Source organism: Mytilus edulis, chromosome 2 (genome assembly GCF_963676685.1).
Source record: "Mytilus edulis chromosome 2, xbMytEdul2.2, whole genome shotgun sequence".
Classification (NCBI taxonomy): Eukaryota; Metazoa; Mollusca; class Bivalvia; order Mytilida; family Mytilidae; genus Mytilus; species Mytilus edulis.
Window position 1 is genome coordinate 84,360,512 of NC_092345.1, and position 26,614 is coordinate 84,387,125.

Here is a 26,614-nt window from a genome sequence, read left to right on the forward strand (position 1 = left end):
TACTTTTGCCTAACCGGTTACTCGTATAATCGTTCGACCGATTAACCGGTTAACCGGTAGTTTAAGTTAATGTTTGAAGGCCTTCAATAGTACCCTACACATCGATATAAGAAGATGTGGTATGAGTGTCGGTATGAATGTTACAACATTGAATTTCCATCCAAGTCATACATTTACATTTTTATAATACGATGAATTGAAGTTTGGCCTTTGGTTTTACAAGGCTTGTCCCTGAAGATTCCTATCGAAGTTTGACTTTTAATAATCAAATACACGGTCTCAACTATGGCGTTTGTACTAACTTCTTTTTTAAAGAAAACACAACTATTTAATGATTTCAATACAAATTTATATCAAATTTATTAAAATTGAAAAAAAGTCCGGTTAACCGGTAAGCGTTTTTGGTATTTGGTATTCGGTCATTCAAACGGTTAACCGGTTAAGTTGACAACACTCATTTTTATTTATTACCACAGGGGAGGTTTAAGCACTAAAAAAAAACACTGCATCTTGTGCATGTATCAAGTAAAGCAATCTAGACTATGTGTTTTTATTGATAAATTTTTTTTTTTATGTCAGGATTCAGCTGATGGAGGTTAATGTTGAAAAGTGTTTTTGACAAAATTCCTCCCCTTTTTATGTACATGTTGATACATATATAAGAGATCAATTTTCCTACTTTGCAGGGAGAGACATAAACTATTTCCCAGATTAGATATTCAACAGACGAGATACCCCCAAAAATACACTCATGATTTTTTTCTTAATAAGCTATAAAAGATAAAGATAATTGATATAGCTATGGCAGAGGATTTCATGCAAGGATTTCATAATTATTGAATAATTTGGCAGTTACAGGGGAAATGTTAGTTTTCCTAGTTATCTTTCACTTATCCATGCAGATCATTTATTTCTGATTTAATAGACAGGCCAAGCTATGCCATGCCAACAACTTCATGTAAGGCTGTAAGCTCAACATATCTGTCATGCACTATCAAAGAGATTATTCTTATTTTTAAAACTCTAAAAACAGTTTATATATTTTTGTTCTTATATTTTGCTCATCAACTGCCTAGTTTAGTAGATGAATTGATGTCATCAGTCAATACATATCATAACTTAACATGTACAATGTTCAGTGAAATGAAAGTCAAAGACATGTTCAACAATATTCAGGTGGGAATAAAAGTTTTCACATAGCCTATGCAATTTTCATATAAAAAGTAAGTTTTTCATACTTTTTCCACCCCAAAAGACAAGAGTTTAAAACAGTAACATATAAAAGTAAGAAAAATGATCAAGCTTATTCAATGACAAGTACTGCTTTGATGTAACTTATCTGCATGGATAAAAGACAGATTTCAGATTTAGACATTTTAGAGTGGCTTCAGGAATATATTAACTAATTCCCAGGAGAATGGTTATATTCCTGAGTAAAAGTTTATAGAAGCAAGACATAAAAGCCAAAACCATGTCTTGCGGGGCACTAACGTCTTTTAAATGATGTTTTTCGTTTCAGTTTGTCATCATCTTCTTCAGATTCTGGAGGCCCTAAAGAAAATTTTGTCATACCTTCATTTGGTGGATTGCCCTGAAATATAAAACATCTCTTTTAGTTTCAAATAGAGTTTTTTCTCAAGCCTTTAAAATTTTAAAGTATGACTTTATATGAGAATCATGTAAAGTGAAGACAAACTAAATAATAACACACTACTGGTAATATCTTAAAATAACCTCATTATATGATATTGAATGACATTACTCTGAGATAACAAGAAAGGCAAAAAATACATCAGAATCAAATTACTTCACTTGCCTAACACCAATAGCTTAAGTAATCAGTAGCCTAGCAATTATATGTATATAAGTTACAAACTGCAGCACTTTTTAATAATATTACATGAATTTCAAATAAACTGTAAAATTACAAATAAATAAGAGTTATTTCTCTTCAGACAAATTTATATTATTTTTAGCAAATGAGTTTGAAAGATGAGCTCCTTAGACATAACTGCATGTTGCATTTGATTTGAAAAAATATAGTTCTCTCTTTTAATAAAAATGTATTATAACTTGAGTATTACAGTGGGAATAACAGTGAAGTTATAATTGATTATTTACTAAAAAACAAAAACAAATAAACATGTTTAACCCTGCCACAATTTTGCGCCTGTCCTAAGTCTGGAGCCTCTGGCCTTTGTTAATCTTGTATGATTTTTAATTTTAGTTTCTTGTGTATAATTCGGAGTTTAGTATGACGTCCATTGTCACGCCTCTGGGTGTGGGAGTTTCTAGCTGCATTGAAGACCCATTGGTGGCCTTAAGCTGTTGTCTGCTCTATGGTCGGGTTGTTGTCGCTTTGACACATTCCCCATTTCCTTTCTCAATTTTATTAACTAGTTGTACTTTAGAATTTTTGAGATAGTAGGACAAGTAAAACCTCTCCTCGGTGAATTAGTGACAGCATGTTCTCCCCAGGTGAGAGGTCATGAGGTTAACCCCTTATAAAGAAAAATCAGACTTTAAGTCTGAAAGACTGTTATCTTGACAAACATATTCCATGATAGAGTGACTTACGAATTCATTGATTTTTATTTCCAGCTGTATATGTAACTTCTGAGCGGCTTTGTCATCATCAACTTGTATTAAGTACTGGTCACCATGACTGGTATTCAACTGGTAATAAAAAAATTACGTACATGAGCTACTGACAATAATGCATTCCTTATAAAGGTTCATGAAAGTAATAAATAACAATGCAATTCATAATATTATCAGTTATATTAGTATTTTTCTGTAAGGATTATTTAATAATGATCCTTTTTTTCTTTAAAATTGTATAATTAGGATTTGAACAAATGAATAGTTTATCTGCATCTGTTAAGATATGCATTAATGGTGCCAAAACTTTTATTGATGAAAATAGCTTGAGGTGTACTGTAAAAACAACTCATTCTTGCATGCTATCCATTCTTGTGATTTTTATGAGGACAAATTTACACAAATATAAATCATGTTGAATTTGTCACACTTGTTTTGTTTCAACTCAATTTTATTGTATGTGTTTCCTTTGGTCATTTTGTTATTTAACTTTTTTAGATGAAAACAGCAGGTTTGAGTATTAACTAAAAATGTCTTAAGGTTTCAATGTACACCTCTTCTCCTATTATAAATTCTAAAACTAGTTAGTATTTTTTTATATAAACTAATGTTAATTTGAACAGTAAATATATGCAGATGACTTTTTAATTAGCTTGTTGGAATGCTATCTTATGGATGTTTATCATACTTCTACTTTAATAAAAAAAAATAAAGGGCTGCGCTTTAGCGCATGATACGCCCGTTGCTCTTTTAACTTGTCTTTTATGCTTTAAATGTATTGTCCCAAAATTGGAAAATCCCCCCTTTTTTAAGCATAAAAATTCATAACACAGAAATGTAAAATCTGAAATTTATAAAAATTGAAAGGGAGCTTACATCAATAGATATAAACAATTCACCAAAGTTTCATTGACATTGGTGAAAGCCTTTTTGAGTTATTGTCCAAAGTGTTAAAAATCCCCCTTTTTTTGTGAATAAAGCCCCATAAATCCAAAACTGAAAATCTGAAATTTAAAAAAATTGAAAGGGAGCTTAGATCAATAGATATAAACAATTCACCAAAGTTACATGGACATTGGTGAAAGCCTTTTTGAGTTATTGTCCAAGGTGTTAAAAATCCCCCTTTTTTTATGAATAAAGTCCCATAAATCCAAAACTGAAAATCTGAAATTTATAAAAATTGAAAGGGAGCTTACATCAATTGATATAAACAATTCACCAAAGTTTCATGGACATTGGTGAAAGCCTTTTTGAGTTATTGTCCGAAGTGTTGAAAATCCCCCCTTTTTTTATGAATAAAGCCCCATAAATTCAAAACTTAAAATCTGAAATTAAAAAAAAACAAAAGGGAGCTTACGTCAACAGATATAAACAATTTACCAAAGTTTCATGGAAATTGGTGAAAGTGTTTTTGAGTTATTGTCCGAAGTGTGGACGACGGACGGACGGACAACGGTATACCATAATACGTCCCGTCGACGACGGGCGTATAAAAAATGGGGAATGTCCATGGGACACAGATGATGCCCCCGTTTGCATATCATAACAAGAGGCTGTCACAACGACAGCAAACTGGATTTATTAACATTTATTTGTGTCCTGGCAATATCACAAGAACCATTACTGATGAATGGTGAAAGTGAAAATCATCAATATCAAATTTGACCTCCATTTTGTCATCAGTATCAACATATTAAAATTTGAAAAGCTTAGATTGAATGGTTCATGAGTAAATGCAACAACGTGAATGGAAACGCCATTTTACGATCTTTCAAGAACCATAACTCCTGAACGGTAAAAGTCAAAATCGCCATTATTGAACTTGACCTCTATTTTGTCATCAGTAAACACAAATTAAAATTTCAAAAGCTTTGGTTGAATGGTTCATGAGAAAATGCACGGACACGACGGGAAACACCATTTTTTCAATCTTTCAAGAACCATAACTCCTGAACGGTAAAGGTCAAAATTGTCATTATTAAACTTGACCTCCATTCTGTCATTAGTAACAACATATTAAAATTTGGGAAGCTTTGGTAGAACAGTTCATGTGTAAATGCACGGACACAACTGGAAACTCCATTTTTCAATCTTTCAAGAACCATAACTCCTGAACGGTAAAAGTCAAAATCGCCATTATTGAACTTGACCTTCGTATAGTTGTCAGTAATAACATATTAAAATTTTAAAAGCTTTGATTGAACGGTTCATGAGTTAATGAACGGACAACATTTGATTGCCGCCCGGCTGCCTGCCGTACATCCCCAAATCAATAACCGACATTTTTGTCACAAAAATCCGGTTAAAAAGTCATAAAGGACCATAACTGACGAAATGTAAAAGTGACACTACCCGAATTTGATCTGAGTTTTGTGGTAACATAACATTTTGACAAGGCAAACTTAAGTTAGAACGGAAACAAACTATTTAGCAATTTATCAATTTGTAAAGGGGCAAAACTCTAGAATGGTAACATAACATTGGTAACATAACATTTTGACGAGGCAAACTTAAGTTAGAGAACGGAAACAAACTATTCAGCAATTTATCAATTTGTAAAGGGGCAAAACTCTAGAATGGTAACATAACATTTTGACGAGGCAAACTTAAGTTAGAGAACGGAAACAAACTATTCAGCAATTTATCAATTTGTAAAGGGGCAAAATTCTAGAATGGTAACATAACATTGGTAACATAACATTTTGACGAGGCAAACTTAAGTTAGAGAACGGAAACAAACTATTCAGCAATTTATCAATTTGTAAAGGGGCAAAACTCTAGAATGGTTGAAGTGACGCCTAAAAATTTCAGACTTGATCTGCATTTTGTGGTAATAAGCATTGTGTATAAGTTTTATAACATTTGGTTGAGGCAAACTAAAGTCAGAGAACGGAAACCAACTTGGAATGGACAGATGGACGACCAGGCAGATGTACAGACAGACTAGGTTAAAACTTCATGCCCCATCCGCTTTGATGAACTCAGAAAAAGTTACTATTTAATTAAAATTAAATAAGAAGCACACTGTACTCATGCAATAAATAACTTACAACAAGGACATTGCGTTTACTTGTTACATCTTTCGTTGCTTTTGAAACCTGACAACCTTGCAAAGGGATCATAAAATCTGATTTTCCAAACGGAGATCCTGGCACAGTCTTTGCTGATTTCATGTCTTTGTAGAATACCAAATTAGATGCAGATAATTTAGCATAACAAGTCACCCAGCTTTTCCTAAAATGAACATATTTCATTAATAGCATTTTTTAATATCAGTATATAATCAATAGCAATTCAACAAAACTTAATTGGCAGATATAGAATATGGCAGGGTTAAACATTTTTTTCAGCAGTCAACCCTCCACTGGTGTAACTGTACAACATAAGAACATACAATAAATTTCAATTGGAAATGATGGTAACTCATTTAATTGACAATGTGCATCTTCAAAGATGGACATTCTTCACCATAGGGACTAGAATATAATTCATTACAAAAATCAGCTTTTTGTTGATCTTGAATTGCTGATCCCTTTTATGTTTACAGTGTCTTTTATCTTGTTTGGTTTTTGCCAAAAACACAAAAAAGGGTTAAAAAAAAAACATCTTTTGAGGGCAATCCCTAATAAAAATTCTACTAATGATTTCAGCAAGGCTAACTTAATTGTAGATTTTGTCTTGCTGATTATCTTGGCTATTTAAAATGTCTATTGATTGTCCTCAGTTTATATAATCTGAACAGGTCCATATAAAATGTATTGACCTCGTCAAGTCTATAATTGACAAATTACTACTCAAAATGTCTAAATAATTCCCTGAGTAAACTATGAAGTACGTACTTGACCTTTTTATTGCCTTCCAAAATTTTGGCCCTGCTAACTGTTCCTGAAAAAGGTTCCTGCAATGGAAATACATTAAAAATATAGTCTTTGGAAATCCTTTTCTAATATATGTTATATTCAAATATAAGTATTCAAAACATTATTCAATCTGTCATCTTGTTACGTTATATCTTATCACTATGCTGATAACATATGTAGAATAATTAATTTATTACCCAATCCAGACCATTTATTTATTATAGGACATGTGCCAAATAAATTTAAGTACTGATTTAATTTCCTGCTGCATTTTCCTCAATTAAGAAGATTTGAATTTGTTTGATAAAATGAGAGGAAGTCTATTTCTTATCAATTACAGAAATCAAAATTATCTTTCAGATTTTTGGTTCCATTAGATTTACAAACCTTAAGACCATACATTACAGTTACATGAGGTTGGAGAGGTTATGATGTTACTAACATCAATATGTGGTATGTCATATGTTTGGAAAAGATCAATTTTTAGACTGATTTGTACTGTATTTCTGTCATGTTGTTTTGCCATTTTGGGATTTTTTTTTGTTTCACTTGGTTTTGGTCTGTAACCTATTTTTTTCTCTCTTTATGACTTTTGAAAAGCTGTATACTACTGTTGCCTTTATTGAACCATAAGCTTGAAAAAAACAAGTATCAATTCACTAATGAGTTTTTATTTAAAGAAAGATAGATTTACAGCAAAAAATGCAGATTTTTAACTAAAATAAGGAAAATCTAATACACATGAAATATTTCCAAAAAGTTGTTACACAAATTTTGAGCATAATCAGGTAAAGAAAATATTTGATATGTTTTCACAAAAGTCAACTTGTGATTATCTTTTGAAACAAAAAAAAATAGGTTTGTCTGTCCAAAGGATAGAAATGTTAAGTTTGGGGTAAATGCATAAAATTTCCCATGGATCTCTAAAAGTAGCATATGAAGTTATTTTTTCGATACATGTTTGAATTGACTAGGCGAAAAAAATTGCCTGAATGCAAATTTTCATCAAAAATTCAGTTTTAGAATCAAAACTGTATTATATGCCTTTAAAAAGGTCAACTTAAAAAAAAACGGAGTACAATTATTTACTTTGGGTTTGTCTATCTTTGAAGGTAATCTACAAACTAACCAAATAAAAAAACTTATTTGCAAATTAATGAAGCATAAAAATGAGTTACAAGGACAGATAAGCAATCTGTTTTCTGATTATACACATCCAACTTAACTGATATATCACTTGCAGGGACAAAAACCTAAAGTTTAAAACTATGAAATATGCATCTCCCCTCAATGTTTGGCCAATGAAGTAAAAAAAAAAAATATTAAAAAACTTTATACAACAGACTGGACCAAAATATTGCTGGCATAGACACGATGTAGGATAGCTGCAGATAGCTTTTCCAACACAAATGGAGAGAACCTTGTCATGCTATACAACTGCCTAATAATAATTGTTCATCAAAGGGAGATAAACCATTAACAACAAGCAAACTACCACTAACCTGCTGGGGTGTGTACAAAGTTTTCTCCGCATTGGGGTCCTATAGTATAAAGAAAAGGTGATCATGCATAATATATATCTGCAAATATTATATACTGCAAGAATATCCTCAATTTTCATAACTTGCCATGTTGAATTTGATTATTTAAATTCTTACAAAATCAAAATAAAGGTTAATGCTGATAGCATCTCAGTACCACATAACACTTTTATAAGAGAATAGGAAACAAGTACCAGTTTATTTCATAATCAACTATTTAAACAACAAAGGTGCTGGACAAAGTACTTTGTTTCTATGTAGAGTGGGGCGCTCATATTCGCTGGGGACACAATTTCGCCGTTTTGTGATTTTGAGGTGTAAAAACTTCAAAGGATGGGTGAAATGGAAGAAATATGCCGGTAAATTATATTATTATAACAAATATGATTATTTTTTACACAAAGCCAATATTTCGGCACTTATCGCAAAGGACCGAAAAATGACAATGAAATGAAAAAAGGATTTCAAAGAAGTATTTCTGAGTAATTTTCTGACTGAGTGACCTATATTTCAGTTCTTTACTTCTTTGAAATGTCTGCTATACATCTATAACGAAATTGATTTCATAAATATTGTTTAAAGCTGCAGTTATTCAGTAATAAATAGATGTGCAAAAACGGTGAATATGTGCCCTCCTTTGACTAAACATCAGGAAATTTCAAATAGTCTTTAATCTAACTTTTCAGATGTTTTCTTTTCAAAGAAACACATTTTCAAGCTAAGAATATTTTGTTTTTGGTGTTATCTTCATATAGAAATATCAGTATACTTCAAAAACATAAAAACCTGAACATAAACTGCAGAAAACATGGAAAGTTATGGCGAAAATGAGCACCCCACTCTACCTTTTTTTATAAAAAAAAAAAGATTTTGCAATTATTAAATAATTTATTGTTAAATGCACATGATATTTCAGGATGCTTTTGTTTTTATTACAATCTGAAGGTATGTTTGACATTTAAGTATGTTTAAATCAAATATATTCTAACAAAAAAAAAAAAAAATGAAAAATGAGGATTAGCAGTTTCTTCCATGAAAATCAAGAATTCTCTTGTGGTAAATGCTATTTACTTTATTGCATTCAATGAAATATACATTATTAATAATCTAAGCAGATATCTAAGCAAATATTATGTGATAAAATTTCATATTGAAAATAAACATTTCAATTGTTATGATTTGCTACTGATAAACCATTTCATACTTTACTAATTTTTTTGGATTCACTAAGAAATAAACATGCATTCATGCATATCATTCATGCATATCATTATGTGCAAAAGCATGCAAAGATTGTATATTTACAACTGATATGTGCAACAAATAGCATTAAAGCAAGGCAATGGCAGTTTGCTTGTTTCTTGTAAGGCAGAGGCAATAAGCATTGCAGACACTAACATACACATAAGGAAAGAACCAAGATTTTGCAGAAGCATTGTACTGAAGAAGGAAAACTAAAAAAAAAAGAAATCTCCACAAGTTACAAATATGTGTAAAGAACCTTAAAGCTCTGTTTACCCCTGTGATATAAGTAACTGAAATCCACCTAGGACCAAATTTGTTCTTAATTTGAACAATGATAACATAACTTCAAAATGTATTCCTCATTATAAAATGTAATTTAATATTCACACATTTAACATATCAAATGAATTTACTTCACAAATAAGCTTCAGAACTCATTTCCTTCAGATTCAGTACATGAGAATTTTATTACAAAATGTACTGTATAACAAAACCTATATTTTTTTTATGATTGAATATAATAAATTCATTTACAAATTGAAAAATAAAAGTTGGTATGTCATTCTAGATAATATGTTTTCAATAGAATAAATCCATTTAGAGTAAAAAAAAATATTGTTTTTAATTTGTTCATTATAAATATTTATATTCATTGTGACCAATCAAAAGCATTCAGGCAGTCTGTATTTCACTTTATAATTATTTCAGTACATCAAAGGGGATAAAGATTTGCCACTGTTCATCACTCGATCAAAAGGAAAAAAATATATATCAGAATGTATACACTCCTGTTCATTTTACATAAAACTATTATTAGAAACCCTGATTTCTTTGATGTCCTCTTGTAAAATGAAAATAAAAGAAGATTGTTTCTATGGGACTCAGATGATGCCCTCACTTGCATATAATATTATAAAAGGACATAACTGAAGAACAACAAATGTTACGTAACCCAAATTTGAAACATGATTTGAGTTTTGTGGCAATAAAAATTGTGTTTAATTTCATATCATCTGGCTGACACAAGCTCAAGTTAGAGAAAGGAAGAAAAAAAATATCAGCAATTCTTTCATTTGTCAAGGGCATAATTCTAGAATGGTAAAAGTGACACCACCAAAATTAGAACTTGTTCTGTGTTTTGTTGTTATAAGCAAGGTGTTTAAGTTTCACAGCATTTTGTTGCAGAAAACTAAAGTTAAGGTAAATAACCAATATTGGGACAAAGTTACATAATGGATGGACAAAAGTAACCATTTGCACCCCTCTGCTACAGCAGGGGCATGAACAGATCAACTTTTAACTTAATAAATAGAATAATGGTAAAATTAAAAGCCAAAGCAGTTTAAGAATGCATCTTCAAGCAAATTTAAATTTCAGGAGGTGCAATGCAGAAAAAAAACACTTGTTATTTGATTTTTTTTTCCTTCAAAAAAACTACTTAAAAATTTACCATAACTAACCCTATATAATGTGGGTTATAACAAAAAAGTAATCATATCTCTGGTGTCTGAAGCAGCATTATACAAATAATCAAGAGTATCTTGCATTCAAAATTGATAAAATTTAAGACAATATGAAATACCAAAAAAACAACTGCTACCAAATTCATACAAAAGATGGATACCTAGACAACAACCATTGATAACATTGAACATCAAAAACTTACACCACCAGCTTGTGCACTCAAATTGTTTGGCAAAGTCTGTGCCCTTGGTGGAGGGGTTGTAGGAAAATGTGGTGGGGCCTGTTGGAAATTCAGACTACTTTCAATAAACATGGACTTGGCTTTTAAGGAACGTGTAATCTGTGGTGATCTGCCAGTTGTGTTCGATCTTGATGATGATGGGCTTGCCTGAGGACTTGGTAACTCCATTATCACGTCCCCATTGGATTTTCTGTTTGTCTGTTGAGGAAGAAAGGTTTGTAAGTAATCACAGAAGCAAACAAAACAAACACAGTTAGCTTATTTTATTTAGTATTTCATGCAAAAGGGAAAGAAAATTGTTTTTGAAAACAAAAGATTTGTGATTGAAAGTAAACAGATTTTAATGCATTCTTTTTTACTAAAATAGTGTAAAAAAATAATCAGTCTTAACAACAGGTGGATCGTAAAGATAGTATATGATACTTCAGAATAAAATTTATTAACAAAGAAGGGAAAATACAACATATTGCAATAATTTTTTGGTTTAAACACACAAAGTGAATATATTTAAATTAATACCATGTTAAAACATAAATAATATAGACAACATGCAATTTTTTAAGAGAGTTAATTTGTTCTGATGCAAGTTATTTAGAATTAAACATTGTTCTACACTCAGAACCATTATAATCCAAACCTTTGGTAGTTCCCATGCCACTTCAGTACTGCCAACTTTGTAGAAGTATCTTTTACCTTCAGTGTTTATACTACTCATCCACTGTAAGATAATAATGTGTAGAAATGATTTACTGCAATTCATCGTTATTTGAACCTTCTTAGATCACTAGTACTTGTTATATGAATGTGCATTTTGTTTTAAATCTTTTACATACATGCAATAAATGTTAGAAAACAATTGGATCTACACAAACAAATCAAATTCACTTTTTTTTTATCTATAATAAAATAGTATTTACCTGTGCCTGCATACAAGATGTGATGATCCTATTCCTTTAGTACCCAACAATAGATATCAGATTTAATGAAAGCTTAATTTATGCCTTGTTCACATGTACATTTAATTTGAATTGAATTTGAATCAAATGTGAATCGAATTCCCTAATCACTTTCATACAATCTTCCTTTTTAATTTGAATTGGGTAATTCGCTTTGACTAAATCACATTAGAAATCGTTTTAGTTGATACGAATTAACAGTTAACGTCGTTCGGACAGTAAAGCAAATTTGACTTGCGTTGCAAATCGAATTAGAATTTATGTTTGGACATAAAACGTTTCTAATGCAAATTAAACTAACTGAATTAGTAAATGCGAATTGAAATCGAATTATGTGTGAACGCAGCATTAAAGTTATCTCAAAGTAGACAAAACAATTATGGATTTAATATTGACACATCAACTAAAAATAGCCTCCATACCTTCCACTGTTTGTATCAATGACAGATTTTGTTGTACAATTAACAAAAAAAGGAGAGGAATTAAGCACTAAAAGTAAAAGTACCGCATGTAAAATAAAATCACTTGTTTTACTAAGTAAACAGACAATAAACCAAAGTGTGTATAGTATACAGTTGTTCAACAGGAACATTGATAATATATATAGTCCAAAAGTCAAAATCACATTAATCCCATGAAAATGGTCAAATCAAAATGATGTTTAAATACAGTTACATGTAACTACACATAACAAACAAATTTTCCATGTATCTTTGTAATAATATTTTTACGATATTTATGTCAAATGGTGTCAAATGAATTGCCTTAACAAGATGTCATTGTGGAATTAAAGTGAAAAAGAATGAAGCAGTACAGACGAAAGAACAGACAGACGAATGGATGCACAGACCAAAAAAATTATGTCCCTAGATAGGACACAATAAAAGAACGATCAAAGACCCATAACTGGTATAGAAAAAGTAGAATCATAATAATTGCAAAAGATGGTATAAACAATCATGATAGCAAACAATCCTTCTAAGTATAAAAAATTTCTGTAAAACAGTTTCAGAAGAGTTGCTTTCACAAGGTTTTATTGTGTTATATTTGTCCAAGAAAGTCCCATAACTACAGTAAAATCAAATTGACAGCAGGGTCAAGTGATTATGATAACAAATAATCCTAACAAGTCTGTAAGCTTTCATTTTCATATACTGTGCATTCAGTATTATTTGTACTAATTTTTGTGGTTTATGTGTGTTTAATCGAACCATGCATTCAACTGTTCAACGATTTACATTTTTTCTATAGACTTTGCATGCAGAGATTGGCAAAACAATGAAATAAACTACCCATGAAAATGCAAGTTTTACTCAATCTATGAAAACTGATACCAACGAAAATAAATGAATCCACAGTACCCAACATCTACTTTTACTCATATCCAGTTACTAAACCCACGCTTAAACAGTTGCCGTACTTAATAAAAGATTATATACAGCAATTCCATAATAACAGAACCATAAGACAACAAGTGAAACTGCGAGCTACTGCTCACTGATGATACCCCCGTCGCAAGTGGATAATTTTAATAGTGTAAAAATATGCAAGTGTTAGGAAGTTGTTGAGTGATGAATCTGAAAACGCATCACACAGTATAGCTGACTTGTATCAATCCTGAAACCAAATTTCAGAAATCCTTGTACTGTAATTCCTGAGAAAGATGGGACGAAAATGTTCATCTTGGCTATCATGTGTAAAATTATACAAGTGTTTGGTAAACAGGAAGTTGTCGAGTGATTAATCTGAAAACGCATCACACAGTAAAGCAGATGTATATAAAGCCTGAAACCAAATTTCAGAAATCCTTGTATTGTAGTTCCTTAGAAAAAAGTGACGAAAATTTTCAACTTGACTATCATGTGTAAAATCATACAAGTGTTTGGTAAACAGGAAGTTGTCGAGTGCTGAATCTGAAAACGAATCACACGGTATAGCAGACGTATATAAAGCCTGAAACCAAATTTCAGAAATCCTTGAATTGTAGTCCTGAGAAAAATGTGACGAAAAATATTCATGGGACGGACGGAATGACAAACAATCAGACTGACAGAAGGATGGATGGAAGGACAGACAGAAGTAAAACAGTATAACCCCTTTTTTTCAAAGCAGGGGTATAATAAATATCACTGTTGAAAACAAACCCGTTCATCTGAATCCTCATTAGCATAAACTGTGCCTTCTTTGGTTTCTTCCACGCACCATCCTTCTGGAATGTTGGTTAATGTTTGGTCTACATTGATTTCTGGTAAAATACCAATCCCTGATCTACTGACCTTGGCATCTAACTTAGCTGCCTGTAAATATACAATAAAAGTGTCAATTTCTGAACAATGATAATGATCCAACTTAACTACCTGTAAATAAATGTATACAGTAAATCATACATCTTAGGATGATTCAACTTGGCTGCCTGTTAGTATACATTAAAATTTACAACTTGTAAATGAATAATGATGATAATAAGTCTCTGTAATACTATTCGGTATAGCTGTAAATGCAACAACCTGAAAAAAAGAAAAAAAAAAAAAAATTCCACCCATTCATAGGTGACTGCATGTTCACTAAATTTCACCTTTTATTTACTAGCAGTAGAAATGACGAAAAGTCGCTTATCTGCTTATAATATCAATGGAATATACTTGAGTAAGTCAGAGAGGATTTTGGAGAAACTATAAATATTGCCCACTCTGTGGATGTGCTGAAAAGACATGAGACCCCACCACAAGTTGATATGTCAGGCATGATGGTGCACACTGCTGCTCAGAAGAAAAAAATATTCAAAGTAAATTATTTCAAATAATAATATTGTTTCTATTTTGGTTTTGATATGTTTTATTTTTTGTTGTTTTTTTTAATATTAAATTACTCTACCATAAAAACTGACAATGACCTACAGTGTGGTCATTTGAATTTAAGACAATTTAACCAACAGTTCCCTCCATGTATCATTCAATCTTATCTTTCAGAGACCAACAAACATGTTGAAAATACCTAATTTCTTAATTACATGATCTTGTTTTGTCAATTTTAATATTTCGACTCCAATGTAAGATTGCCAGTGATTAATGATCACGTACGTTGATGGTGCTCAAGTTTTAGAGATGTGGTGGTTTTTTTTACAGTTCCAATGTTACAAAATACCATGTGATCATGGGATCTCAAATAAATTTGCTTGTACAAATGCTTGAGGAACTTTAAAAAATACTCATTGAGGATTTGTATACTAGACAGCTCTATTTATCTTTTTTTCTTTTTTTACAGAAGTCAAATTACAGGAAGTTCTATCTAAAATACATATCAGAATAGATCACAGATGAGAACTTACTTTTACTCATTATACATGAATGTACAATCTTTTTACAATTTCATACAATTTCCTATTTTAACTTTATTTATAAGGAAACAATTTTGATGTTCAAGGGTCATCATGATTTTTCCAATACCACCTTCTGTTCAAATATTAAAAGTGAGTGTTAAAAACAATTTCCTTATATTCCTGATATCCAAGCTGGTAAAATTTAACAAAAGTAATTGTGCATAATCATGTTATGCAAAGCCTTTTCTTCCAAAATATATGCACAATATCATTATATGGTTATTATGTTTCATTAAATTGCAAGAAAGGGTTGAAGAGGAGTTGCAGATACAAAATTGTTATATATCCCTGAATAAAACGTCTAGGAAGTGGAACAGATCATGCCTATCTAAATTTGGTTTGCACTAATGTTCTTGGTAGTTGTTCACAAAAAATTTTACTTGTCTGTTTTAGGAGGAGTTGCTAACACAAACTGAAAACTCCTTTTAAATAAAGCTAGGGAAAAGCCAATGCTTTAGTAATGAAAAAGATCAAAAATATTTCAGCCAAAAAACAATAAATAGGAGATTCACAACTGCACATGGCATAGTATAGTAATTTTATTCTGAGAAACTTCATTATTAAAATCATGATTAGAGGTTTGGAAAGCAAATAAATTTTGTACAATAGGTGGAAATCTCACTTGTCCATATCCATGCCATCTCAAAGTTAACCACAATAATCTTTCAGATGAAGAAATGAAATAAGATAGTGCAAGACTAATCTTTGAGTCAAATTCTGTGAAAAATTCACAAAAAGTTGTCCAGTGATTTGCAGGTGGTCCCGGAGTAGTTGGTGATACAATAGTGAGACAGAATGATGAATGGATGAAAACACAGAAAAAAATTCTCCATCACTACAAAAAATGTATATACTTTCTGAAAATTCAATCTCAAAGTCCAAAAGAAAATTCAAAATATTCAAATACAAATGATCAATATATATAAAATTGTACAAATGATAATGTAGTAATTCTCAAGTGTTTATGATAAATTTTAATGTTAACTAAATGATCATGAAACAAATCTATTCCTCTTACCATTAGTAAAGGGTGATTATAGGATAAGACTATAGCCATTATTGTACTAACATCCTCTACCAAATATTTCTAACAGGAAGTTACATTTTTGTAAAGTGTATTTTTAAATATTGCGCACACTTTTAATTCATTTTTATCTATTGGTTTTTATGGTGGAGTGATATAGGAATGATTAGAAAAAAATTCAATAGTTATTTTAACAGAACAATGTTTGATTATAAATGTAGATATTAAAAAATAATTACAACGATTGACTAAATACACACACAAGTTTACAAATATTTCCTGGATTTTAAAGTAGTCATCCATTACATAAACCTTATTAACAGATATTATAATGTGCATTTGTTGACTTAGTTAAAGTTTAGTTAAAGAATAAAGTATATTAACGAGACTAATTTTGGATAATGAAAGGTAGAACATCAGTAAATAATTTTAGCATAAAAAAGTCTATATTTACTTCAGTAAGAGGCAGTACTAACATAGGTTTATTATTTTGCATTTTTTGACGGGGCAAAATTTAACTTATAATATTATTATACTGTGGATTCATTTATATTCGTGGGTATGATTTTTCGTGGATGGCAAAAAACATGCCTTTTTGTGGAAAGGTGATTTTGTGGCTTTGCCAAAGGTTGCAAACAACCTGATAGAAAAATTGTAAATCGTTGAACATTTAAATTCGTTGTTCACCTGTTGGCTAAGTTAAATGTAGGACTTAAACAATGAAATAACCAATTAATTGAACTTTCATGGTCTACCTAACTGTACATTGGAAAAATTTCACAAAAGTTGATGAAGTGTAAACCATTAATAAGGATAAGATACGTCTTTCTTTATGAAGTTCTTCCACGAGTATCACAAAACTTAGTTACAAATTAGCACTTTGCTTAAAGTTTGAAAACTTTTCTCTCAAAGCGAAATGAAATGTGAGCTACTGCTCCCTAAAAGTTTTGGCAATCAGGAAGTAGAAAGGCAAGGCGTTCTTTGAACCCTTGAACAACTTTAATAGTGCATATTCCATCATATAATATAATTAACATGTATAGAAAAGGCATTATCTGGATATAAATTAACAAATATGTTTTTTTTTCAAGTCAGCACAAAAGTGGTGATGCAATATTAAAAAAATAAAAGAGCTCAGTTCTCAAAATGAAATCTCCAACATCTAATGTGTTGATATTCAATGTTATGTTACCTATATATTACATGTATGTATTATATATATATTTATAATGTTTACCCATCATACTTCCTGTGTGTAACTGAGTTTAATGTAATTGATTATTTACATGAATTTGGTCATTATCTAGATATCATATTTTTTAATTAAAGCAGTATGTGAAATATATACATTTATCATATACTTAGCATTGATATGATAGCTTTTGCATATGTGTAATGAGCGGAAGTGCACAAGCCATATCTTCCCACCCGGGCTGATAACCCATATCAGGTGCATCTCGTGCACAAAACCCATATCAGTGCCTCTCGTGCAAGTTACTTCCGGTGTTTCCGGTATCGGTTGTTTACTTTTCCATTGTGACGTCAGATATTTTTTATGACGACGTCAAAATTTACGGGAACTTTTGTGGGTAGTTTAGTACTTGCTAAAAAATGCCAATGACAATTATGAATCATTTTATAGTACAACAAACATGGAGACTCCGAGTAGTAATGATCATAAAACTCTTCCAAAATTTCAATGTTTCAAAATGCCTCTATAGGAAATGTTACTATTATTATATAAGGAGGTAGTGCTGCTGTTGTTGAACAATTATAGTATATTTCATTCATAATTTAACTTCTTTATAAAGTTTTTGACTGTTTTAGTTATTGCATTTATTCATTTGCCTTACATAAAACTATTGTCGGAAGTATATGATAAAGCGATTAATACATGGCCTTTTCCATATCAGCCTGGGTATCATCCCTCGACCCATATCAGCACCTCGACTCCGTCTCGGGATGATACCCAGGCTGATATGGAAAAGGCCATGTATTAATCTCTATGTATATGAAATATATCAGAAAATTCTTAGCCTATCTACTGCAAAGGAAAAAAATCTTCTATGGGAATCAGTAGGTTTTAGTTAGGTTATTTAGATTTTAGAAGATGATGTTGTAAATACACTAGCTATTGGTCTCTATGGAGATCATTTGATGGGAACTTTTCATTTCTCCTGGAAAAACCATTTGATCATGTACACAATTCATAGAAAAATTGCTATTTTGTTTATTTAATGGGACAGTACATCTTCCAAAAATACAAATATCCTGACCAATATATACTGATTCTCATGGAAGGTTTTATTTCCTTCCCAATAAAATGTTGTAGTAATCCATTTTGTGTTTTGCTAAGCACATAAACAAGAGGCCCTTTTGACACTTAATATTCCTACATATTTTTTTAATAGCAGTTGTAGCTGTTAGGTAAAAGGCATAAATCTTAATTCTTCCTAGGACCACTTTAACAACAGGCTTGAAATTATCAGATTCAAGAAGTGACAGCAGTGTTAATAAGTTTGTGAGTTTAGCAAAAATAGATTTGCATTTAATCAAATTGACCTTAACTAATAATCTGGTATAATAATCCTTTGTGCCACCATACATGATACATCCTTTCAAGCATTTGACAATTCTTAGTTGGAATCACAGTCACCTATGTCTATATTTCAACAAATTAAACTTTATCAAAATTGACTTGAAAAAAAAAAAGCCAACTAACTGCCAATTTCCTTAGGAACATTACACTTGTAACTGTTGTTATGAAGAGCAATTATTAACACTACTAAAGCTCACCCCAAGATTACAAATTTTTTGTTCCTTTTAAACACTTTTTTTCAAATAGGGTTTACTATCATGTATTTTTAATCAAAACTTCACATACAATAGTGAATCATTTTTTTCTGATTATATTAGTTATCTAAGCATGCACCACCAATATCAGGCAAAGCTTGAAAGCTAACTTTTTTTAATACATGTAGTTTTATTTCAAACTACATCAGATTCAAGAGAAATATCAACATTTGTGTATTTTGTTTCTTAATTCATTTAAGAAACTTCGGCTTGACATTAACAATGTGTAACAATGGACAATATGTTATCATCGGATATCAATGGTATACAGTATACCAAAAGAAAAAAAATTACAGTACCAATTTTTATGCACCAGATGTGCAATCAAATTAGGATACATGTATCAATATTTATATATCCTGTGCAATTTCAGTCAGCTATCTGGAAGTTTTAAAACCTTAAGAAGTAATATAAAGTTCAAGAAATTGTGAATATTTTCAAAGTGACTATTTGTTACATGCAAATACTACTAATGAGTTACGAATACATGTAGAGAGATACACTTAGTTGATTTTCAAACATGTATGATATATCAAAATTTGAGACAAGTTTACTTATATTGAGCTCAGAAACAAGAAAGATATTTCAAATATGTTTGATATATTTTCAAACAAGAATAATGTGTCCATAGTACCGGTATACCATGCCCCCCTTGTACATTTTCACTATAATGTGTTCAGTGAACCATAAAATTCTAGTGAAAATAATAAGTTCACATTTATATATATATATATCAAACAAATCACTTAATTAGGTTCATGATGAAGCCATGTAGCAAATTCAAGTTGATGTGAAAACAAGCTACCCTATACCAAATCTTTAAAATCTTTAACATGATAAGGGACAGACAGACATAAACATAATGCCCCTCCCATCCCCCCCCCCCCCTCACCCCACCCTTAATTACTGTAGGTGTGACTTAAAATTAGTACTGGTATAATTTAATAGCAATGATGTATGCAGTATGAAAGTCAATTATTAAAATTTTCATCTACATGTAGTTATTTTCTATTCTCAATTAATTACAACAATTATGTTAAGCTAATTTAACATAACTACTGATTACCCAAGATAAAACCAAACATAAAAAGGTTAGGTTGCAAATTTGAGGGAAAATATTTCCTAATTTCCACATTTAAACAATTCATCCAAGTTAAAAAAAAAAAACACTTAAAAAACACAAGAGTGCACACACTGAAATGTCTTGCCTTCTTTACTAATCATTGATATTATGTTGATAGTGCTAAGTATGAGGCTTTATTACAACTGTCACATAAACGTTACATTAACCAAGATAACTAAACAAAGACCAATGAACCATGAAAATGAGGTCAAGGTCAGATGAACCATGCCAAGCTGACATGTACAGCTAACAATGCTTCCATAAAACAAATATAGTTGACCTAATACTTATAGTTTAAGAAAAATAGACCAAAACATAAAAACTTAACACTGAGCAATGAACCGTGAAAATGAGGTCAAGGTCAAATAAAACCTGCGCGACTAATATATAAATCATAAAATATTTCCATACACTAAATATAGTTGACCTATGGCGTTTAGTATCAGATAAAAGGACCAAAACTGAAAAACTTAACTTTGACCACTGAACCATGAAAATGAGGTCAAGGTCAGATGACATCTGTCCGCTAGACATGTTCACCTTACAATCATTCCATACAACAAATATAGTAGACCTATTGCATAAAGTATGAGAAAAACAGAACAAAACACAAAAACTTAACTATAACCACTGAACCATGAAAATGAGGTCAAGGTCAGATGACACCTGCCAGTTGGACATGTACACCTTACAGTCCTTCCATGCACCGAATATACTAGCCCTATTGCTTATAGTATCTGAGATATGGACTTGACCATCAAAACTTAACCTTGTTCACTAAGCCATGAAATGAGGTCAAGGTCAAGTGAAAACTGTCTGACAGGCATGAGGACCTTGCAAGGTACGCACATACCAAATATAGTTATCCTATTACTTATTATAAGAGAGAATTCATCATTACAAAAAATCTGAACTTTTTTTCAAGTGGTCACTGAACCATGAAAATGAGGTCAAGGACATTGGACATGTGACTGACGGAAACTTCGTAACATGAGGCATCTATATACAAAGAATGAAGCATCCAGGTCTTCCACCTTCTAAAATATAAAGCTTTTAAGAAGTGAGCTAACACCGCCGCCGCCGTATCACTATCCCTATGTCGAGCTTTCTGCAACAAAAGTTGCAGGCTTGACAAAAACAGGTACACATATAAACATGCTTTCATAATATTTTCCAGGTATATTTGATAGGAACAACATAAATGGGATCCTGAACCAGTTATTATTCAATGTAACAAATTATAGTTCTACCCAACGGATGGGACACAGATTAAGGCTTGCTACATGTAGGTATACTGGTAAGCATGCATTGCCATGGTAACTACTTACTCTAGCTCGTGGTGTAAATGGTCCATGAAGGATCTTCAATTCAAACATAATTTAAGGTTATACAAGCATTCAAACTACTGTGTGATTAGAAGCATGAAAATGTGATCATAATTATGTGATTACGTATTGGTCAATGGACGACAACTTCCTAAAGCTGGTCAGAAATGTACTATCCTTAATATATATGGAACTTACTACAAGTACTTTGTTAACCAGTATAAGACATTGATCAAGTCTAAACTACTCTAAATCATTGCTATCAATATCACTCATTCAGCATGAATTTAAAGATTTCTCCTTTCAAATGTTAAACTCGTTATAAATAAAAAATAATATATACATATTTTATAAATCTATAAAACATGTAAAAGATATTCTATTGTAGTGTAAAAATTAAAATTTGATTTGTGTTTAATAAATTCAGACATTTACTGTTTGAAGCATTTTGGATAAGTCATTCCATAATCCATACAGGATGGTTTGTTCTAATTATACCCTACGTGCACAAATGATGTATGTATATACTTGATATAGGCACCAATATGCCTTTCACAAGAGGAAATTATTTACACCTTACACAATGATTTATTTGTAGTTAATTTCCTGTATTGAAATGATATTTGGGTACATGTATCATTAAAATCTAAATCAAGTGCAGAGGAGCCAAATTTTCATGTAGCGTGTCAAATAACAAAAAGTTTAAACATCAGTCAAGTACATTATCAGACAATTAAAAAAAAATATAATATCAACTTATCTTATAACTTTAACATATATAATTATAACTGGAACATTGTTTAACAGCTGTGCTACTAGCAGAAAATGTGAGGAAAAAAACATGACGGTATAATTCTATAAAAAACAAATGTCAAATATATATATATATATATGCAAAGTTTTCTGATCTAAGAAGTTTCTTTTTAAGCTATATTGATATAATAAACTGTTGACACAAAGATATGTCTCGCCGGTCTGCAGAATTTTTTTAAAAAGTAGACCTATCACAAGTAGTACCTATCAAACTGACTTATGACTTAGCACAATATTTAACATATGATTGAAAATTGCTACATTAACTCAATGTACCTTGACTGTCACCTATAATGCAGGGCCTAGAAATAGTAGAAATCTATTTCCAAAATTCTGGAGATACATTTGTACTTATTTAACTGCCATCTCTTTGTGCATCTTATTTTCTTTCAAACATTCTTATTAATACAGACATGATCATGATATTTTGTACTGAAAACATTACAAAAGATACAATTGTAACTGTTTTTCATTTCATTATTTGTTTAAATCAACCTTGACAACTATGTAGCATTACCTGTTGTGCTCTTTCATGTTTGTTTGGATGTCTAGGGGGTTTCCATGTTCTCTCCTCTGTTTCTTTATTAATATAAAACAATCTATTTGTTTGGGGGTCATGAAACATTTTCCATACATCCAATAATGTTTTAATGTAATCACATTTTTCAATGTCTGGTGATGGTGGTTCATGTTTTGATTGGATTGGTGCAAAATTTGCGTAATCCTGAAAAAGAAAAACTTAATGTCATTAGTTCAAGTGGTTATTTGAAAACTACATATCAAAATTCACACATTCAATAATATATGACAATAGGATTACTTTTATTGGTTTCTAAGTAATTTGGCTAAGGTTTGATCTGCAGGAGCTATGTACACAATGTATGATATACACTGTGCATGTTTGAACTTTCATGGCAACTCCAATACAACTGGTGCATGTACAATGTATTGTTTTTTTACACCCCTGCTACATTGAAAATTGTTAGTCTCTGCCAATTTTTAAAATCCTTGATTTAATATACTGTACATATAAAAACAAAATCCATAAAACTAACAAAGAGCTGAAAATTTTAATACAATGTCTTTTTTGATGTGATAATATCAACCCATGTCGTACATGTAAACAGGGTTGGCAAAGTATTACCCACCCGGGAATTCCCGGGCGGGAAAACCCGGGTTTTCCCGGGCTGGGCAATACTCCCAGAAATGGGGAATAGTGGGCATTACTGGGCAATATGATTTTTTAAGCTTATTTTAACACAAAATAGTAAAGACTTCTTATAGTTTCATAGTATAACACCTAAATATATACTTTTATACAGATAACCATTGACAGTCATTTCAAGAAAATTCAATTTCATTCTCTTCTCTATTAATTTTATATGTAGGCATAATAGTGCACATTTAAAGATACTTTTTAATTATCAAGTATTGTTTCAATAATCCAAACTTTGAAAAATGCATTTTATTGCAGTGTTTAAGTGAATTGTTAATTTTAATTGTTATACATTCATATTGCTAAGTAAACACCCTACAGGGTCATGCCATTAACACTTATAAAATTGAAAGGACTGATTATTGTTACATACAAATCTGTGTTCTAATCTGAATAATTACTTATTAATTAGTGACAGTACATATACATTATTAAAATGTGATGTTTCTTTAATACATGTAATTGGTAATTCTTAATAGTAGCTATATTCATTTGAAAAAAAATGATTTATTTGCTTTCTATTCATCTATTTGCAGTTTGCCAATCTAGACAAATGCTAAACAAACAAAATAGGGTATAAATATCTTATTAAATGTATTGCATTTGTGTTCATCACTGAATCCTCTTTAAAATTCAGACAAATAATTTATAATACCCAGTATTGTCCAGTATTACCCACTAAAATCCAGTAAAACCCGGGTTTTCCCAGTATTGCCCACTGGGCTGGGCAATACTCTTAAAACCCATTTTTTTGCCAACCCTGCATGTAAATGAAAATAATTTGATGAGTGGTGATATAACACCATTTCTACATGTACGGTGGAGTCCGGTGTATCCGCGCACCTAAGACTTATGACTTCACTTCATTTAACTGATAAAACAAATTATTGGATAATATTGTGTGAATACATTCATAACATACTTTTATTTCATAAACTTAACAGTTTGTAGGGTTTCACCCTCAAGATTTTGTGTAATGGGTTTCCAAAATTGGGGAAACCCCTGTTCTGAGAGTTCCTCCAATGTCCGGTGATTTTTGGCATGCCTTCCAAAAATAGCTTATTTTGAATAGAGGAAAGATTTGCTGCTACAAAAGGTAGCTACATTCAAACCAAACACACTGCCAATGATGCAGAGCAAAAATTATTTCATTTTGATAAAAAATTGACTTAAGTATTACAAATTTTATCTGATGCTGAATTTTTTTTAATGGCCATTGGCCAAATATTGTAAATCATGGGATTGCAGTTCAATCTGGAACTTATCAATTATATTCTTTTTTATCCTTTCGGAATGCTAAAACAATTACAAGAACAATTTTATTTGTGTTACGGTGTTGATATAACGAAATCAGCTAATGCGCAGTATCACCGGCCGCGTGGACACCGGGAACTCCACTGTATATGTACAGTGTATCTCTATTAGAAAGATGCACAAAAGTATGATGAAAATGTAAAACAATAAATGGTAGTACTGTACCCATGTTTTCTCAGCCTCAAAATAACTAACATGATCAAAACTTAATATGCTGGTAAAGAAATAAAAAAATAAAATTGCTGTAAAGTGCAATGCAATATATAAAAGTTAAATTATGATACATGTAGCTTTATTTAAATACTGCAAATTGCACATGTGGTATGTAATGTGCAATACTTACACTATCTGTAGCCTCTCCATCATTTTTGTCAGTATCACCTATGCCAGCTTCTGTTCTATAATTATCTAAGTTTACATAATCGCCTTCATCTGAAAAACTCCTTCTAAATGGTACAGTCACTGAAGAAACAGCTGGAATGGTTGCAGATGGAATGCCGGGGTCTGATATTTTCTTAAAACTTGATTTGCCTTTTCCAAAAGTTATTCCTACTTCACCTGAATTAATATAGTCAGATGACCCTGTATACGCCATATCTGTTTTCACATTCTTACTTCCTGTAACACTTATAATATTAACTTGCTCAATTTTCTCATTGTTGTTGTCACTGCAAGATTCATTTGAGTGGTTAGATCTAGGAGAATGTGTGTCATCATCTAGTTCTTGAACATAAGCAGCTGGTACATAGAAAGTTAACTCATTTGCATTCCCTGAATCTCTAACCACCTCCCACCAATCACCACTTTTAGATATCAAATGATATTCATCCCCTTGTTTCATTGTGATCATGTGACCATCGTCATCTTTATAGGAGTAATCATATAAGGCCTTTAATCTGGTAATTGGAAAGCCTAGATCAGTGTCGTCTTCTTGGTCAGACATGATGGTGTATTTATTTCAATCTGACAAACTGATTTTTTTTTAATTTTGTTTGACAGCAGAAGCAGAAGCAATGTTGTTCTTGTTTTATTTAATTTTTACAGAATGTTCTATTTTTAAATTGTTAATGACCTGTTGCAAATTCCACAGGTCTACACAAGTCAATGCTACAGAAAAAAACCTTAGAGTTTAGTCGGAGACAGTTGCATAACTTATTATTAATATGTTCTTTTCTGACAAAATGTTCTTTGCATTAGTTTATTTAGTGAGTACGAAAGATAATTTAGACCTGTTTCTCACTTTGATCCGATTTAGTAACATGACTTTGTTATGTCTGCCATTAATTAACGTTGTTTTCTAAATTACATCTGTAAGTGTAAAGTAGGGATTAAAACATTGCAGAAATTTTCTTCAGGAAGAAAGTACTTCTTATTCCGGAAGTTGACCGATGACTTCGCCCACAAATCTGTTTTTGTTGTTCTGTAAGTCATGGATAGTACGATTTTTATCATTGGATAAATTTGACCTTTGACTTTTGCAAAAGTTTTTTCTAGCGGCAAATACAAAATTATTTTTTCTAAGATTTATAATTCAGATCAAGCCGAGGACACCTTCAGTGTCGCTTTTCCTTTTTCTGCAAGAGCCTGTTTTTAACTAGAGATCCTTGATGATTATCGTTACTAGGTTAATGTAATTGAGAAACATCACCCGTTGAGATG

The 26,614-nt window shown here is 31.2% G+C and overlaps 1 protein-coding gene across 12 annotated transcripts in view; it reads right to left on the reverse strand.

Moving 5' to 3' along the window:
- Window positions 1-26,376, reverse strand: part of LOC139510342 (rho GTPase-activating protein 15-like) — a 44,160-nt gene extending 17,784 nt beyond the window's left edge. The window contains exons 1-11 of one of the 12 annotated variants that reach the window (XM_071296891.1): window positions 25,299-26,355; window positions 22,943-23,149; window positions 21,616-21,648; window positions 14,053-14,205; window positions 11,590-11,670; window positions 10,914-11,150; window positions 7,964-8,002; window positions 6,441-6,499; window positions 5,652-5,835; window positions 2,578-2,676; window positions 1,573-1,591 (exon numbers count right to left, since the gene is read on the reverse strand). In XM_071296891.1, coding sequence (XP_071152992.1) covers window positions 1,573-1,591; window positions 2,578-2,676; window positions 5,652-5,835; window positions 6,441-6,499; window positions 7,964-8,002; window positions 10,914-11,150; window positions 11,590-11,670; window positions 14,053-14,205; window positions 21,616-21,648; window positions 22,943-23,149; window positions 25,299-25,898 — 1,711 coding nt within the window. In that variant the 5' untranslated portion in view covers window positions 25,899-26,355. Of the gene's footprint in view, window positions 1-1,491; window positions 1,592-2,577; window positions 2,677-5,651; window positions 5,836-6,440; window positions 6,500-7,963; window positions 8,003-10,913; window positions 11,151-11,589; window positions 11,671-14,052; window positions 14,206-21,615; window positions 21,649-22,942; window positions 23,150-25,298 lie in introns of all 12 variants that reach the window. The other 11 variants (XM_071296886.1, XM_071296892.1, XM_071296887.1 and 8 more) reach the window with 11 other exon arrangements.
- Window positions 26,377-26,614: the final 238 nt, after the last annotated feature.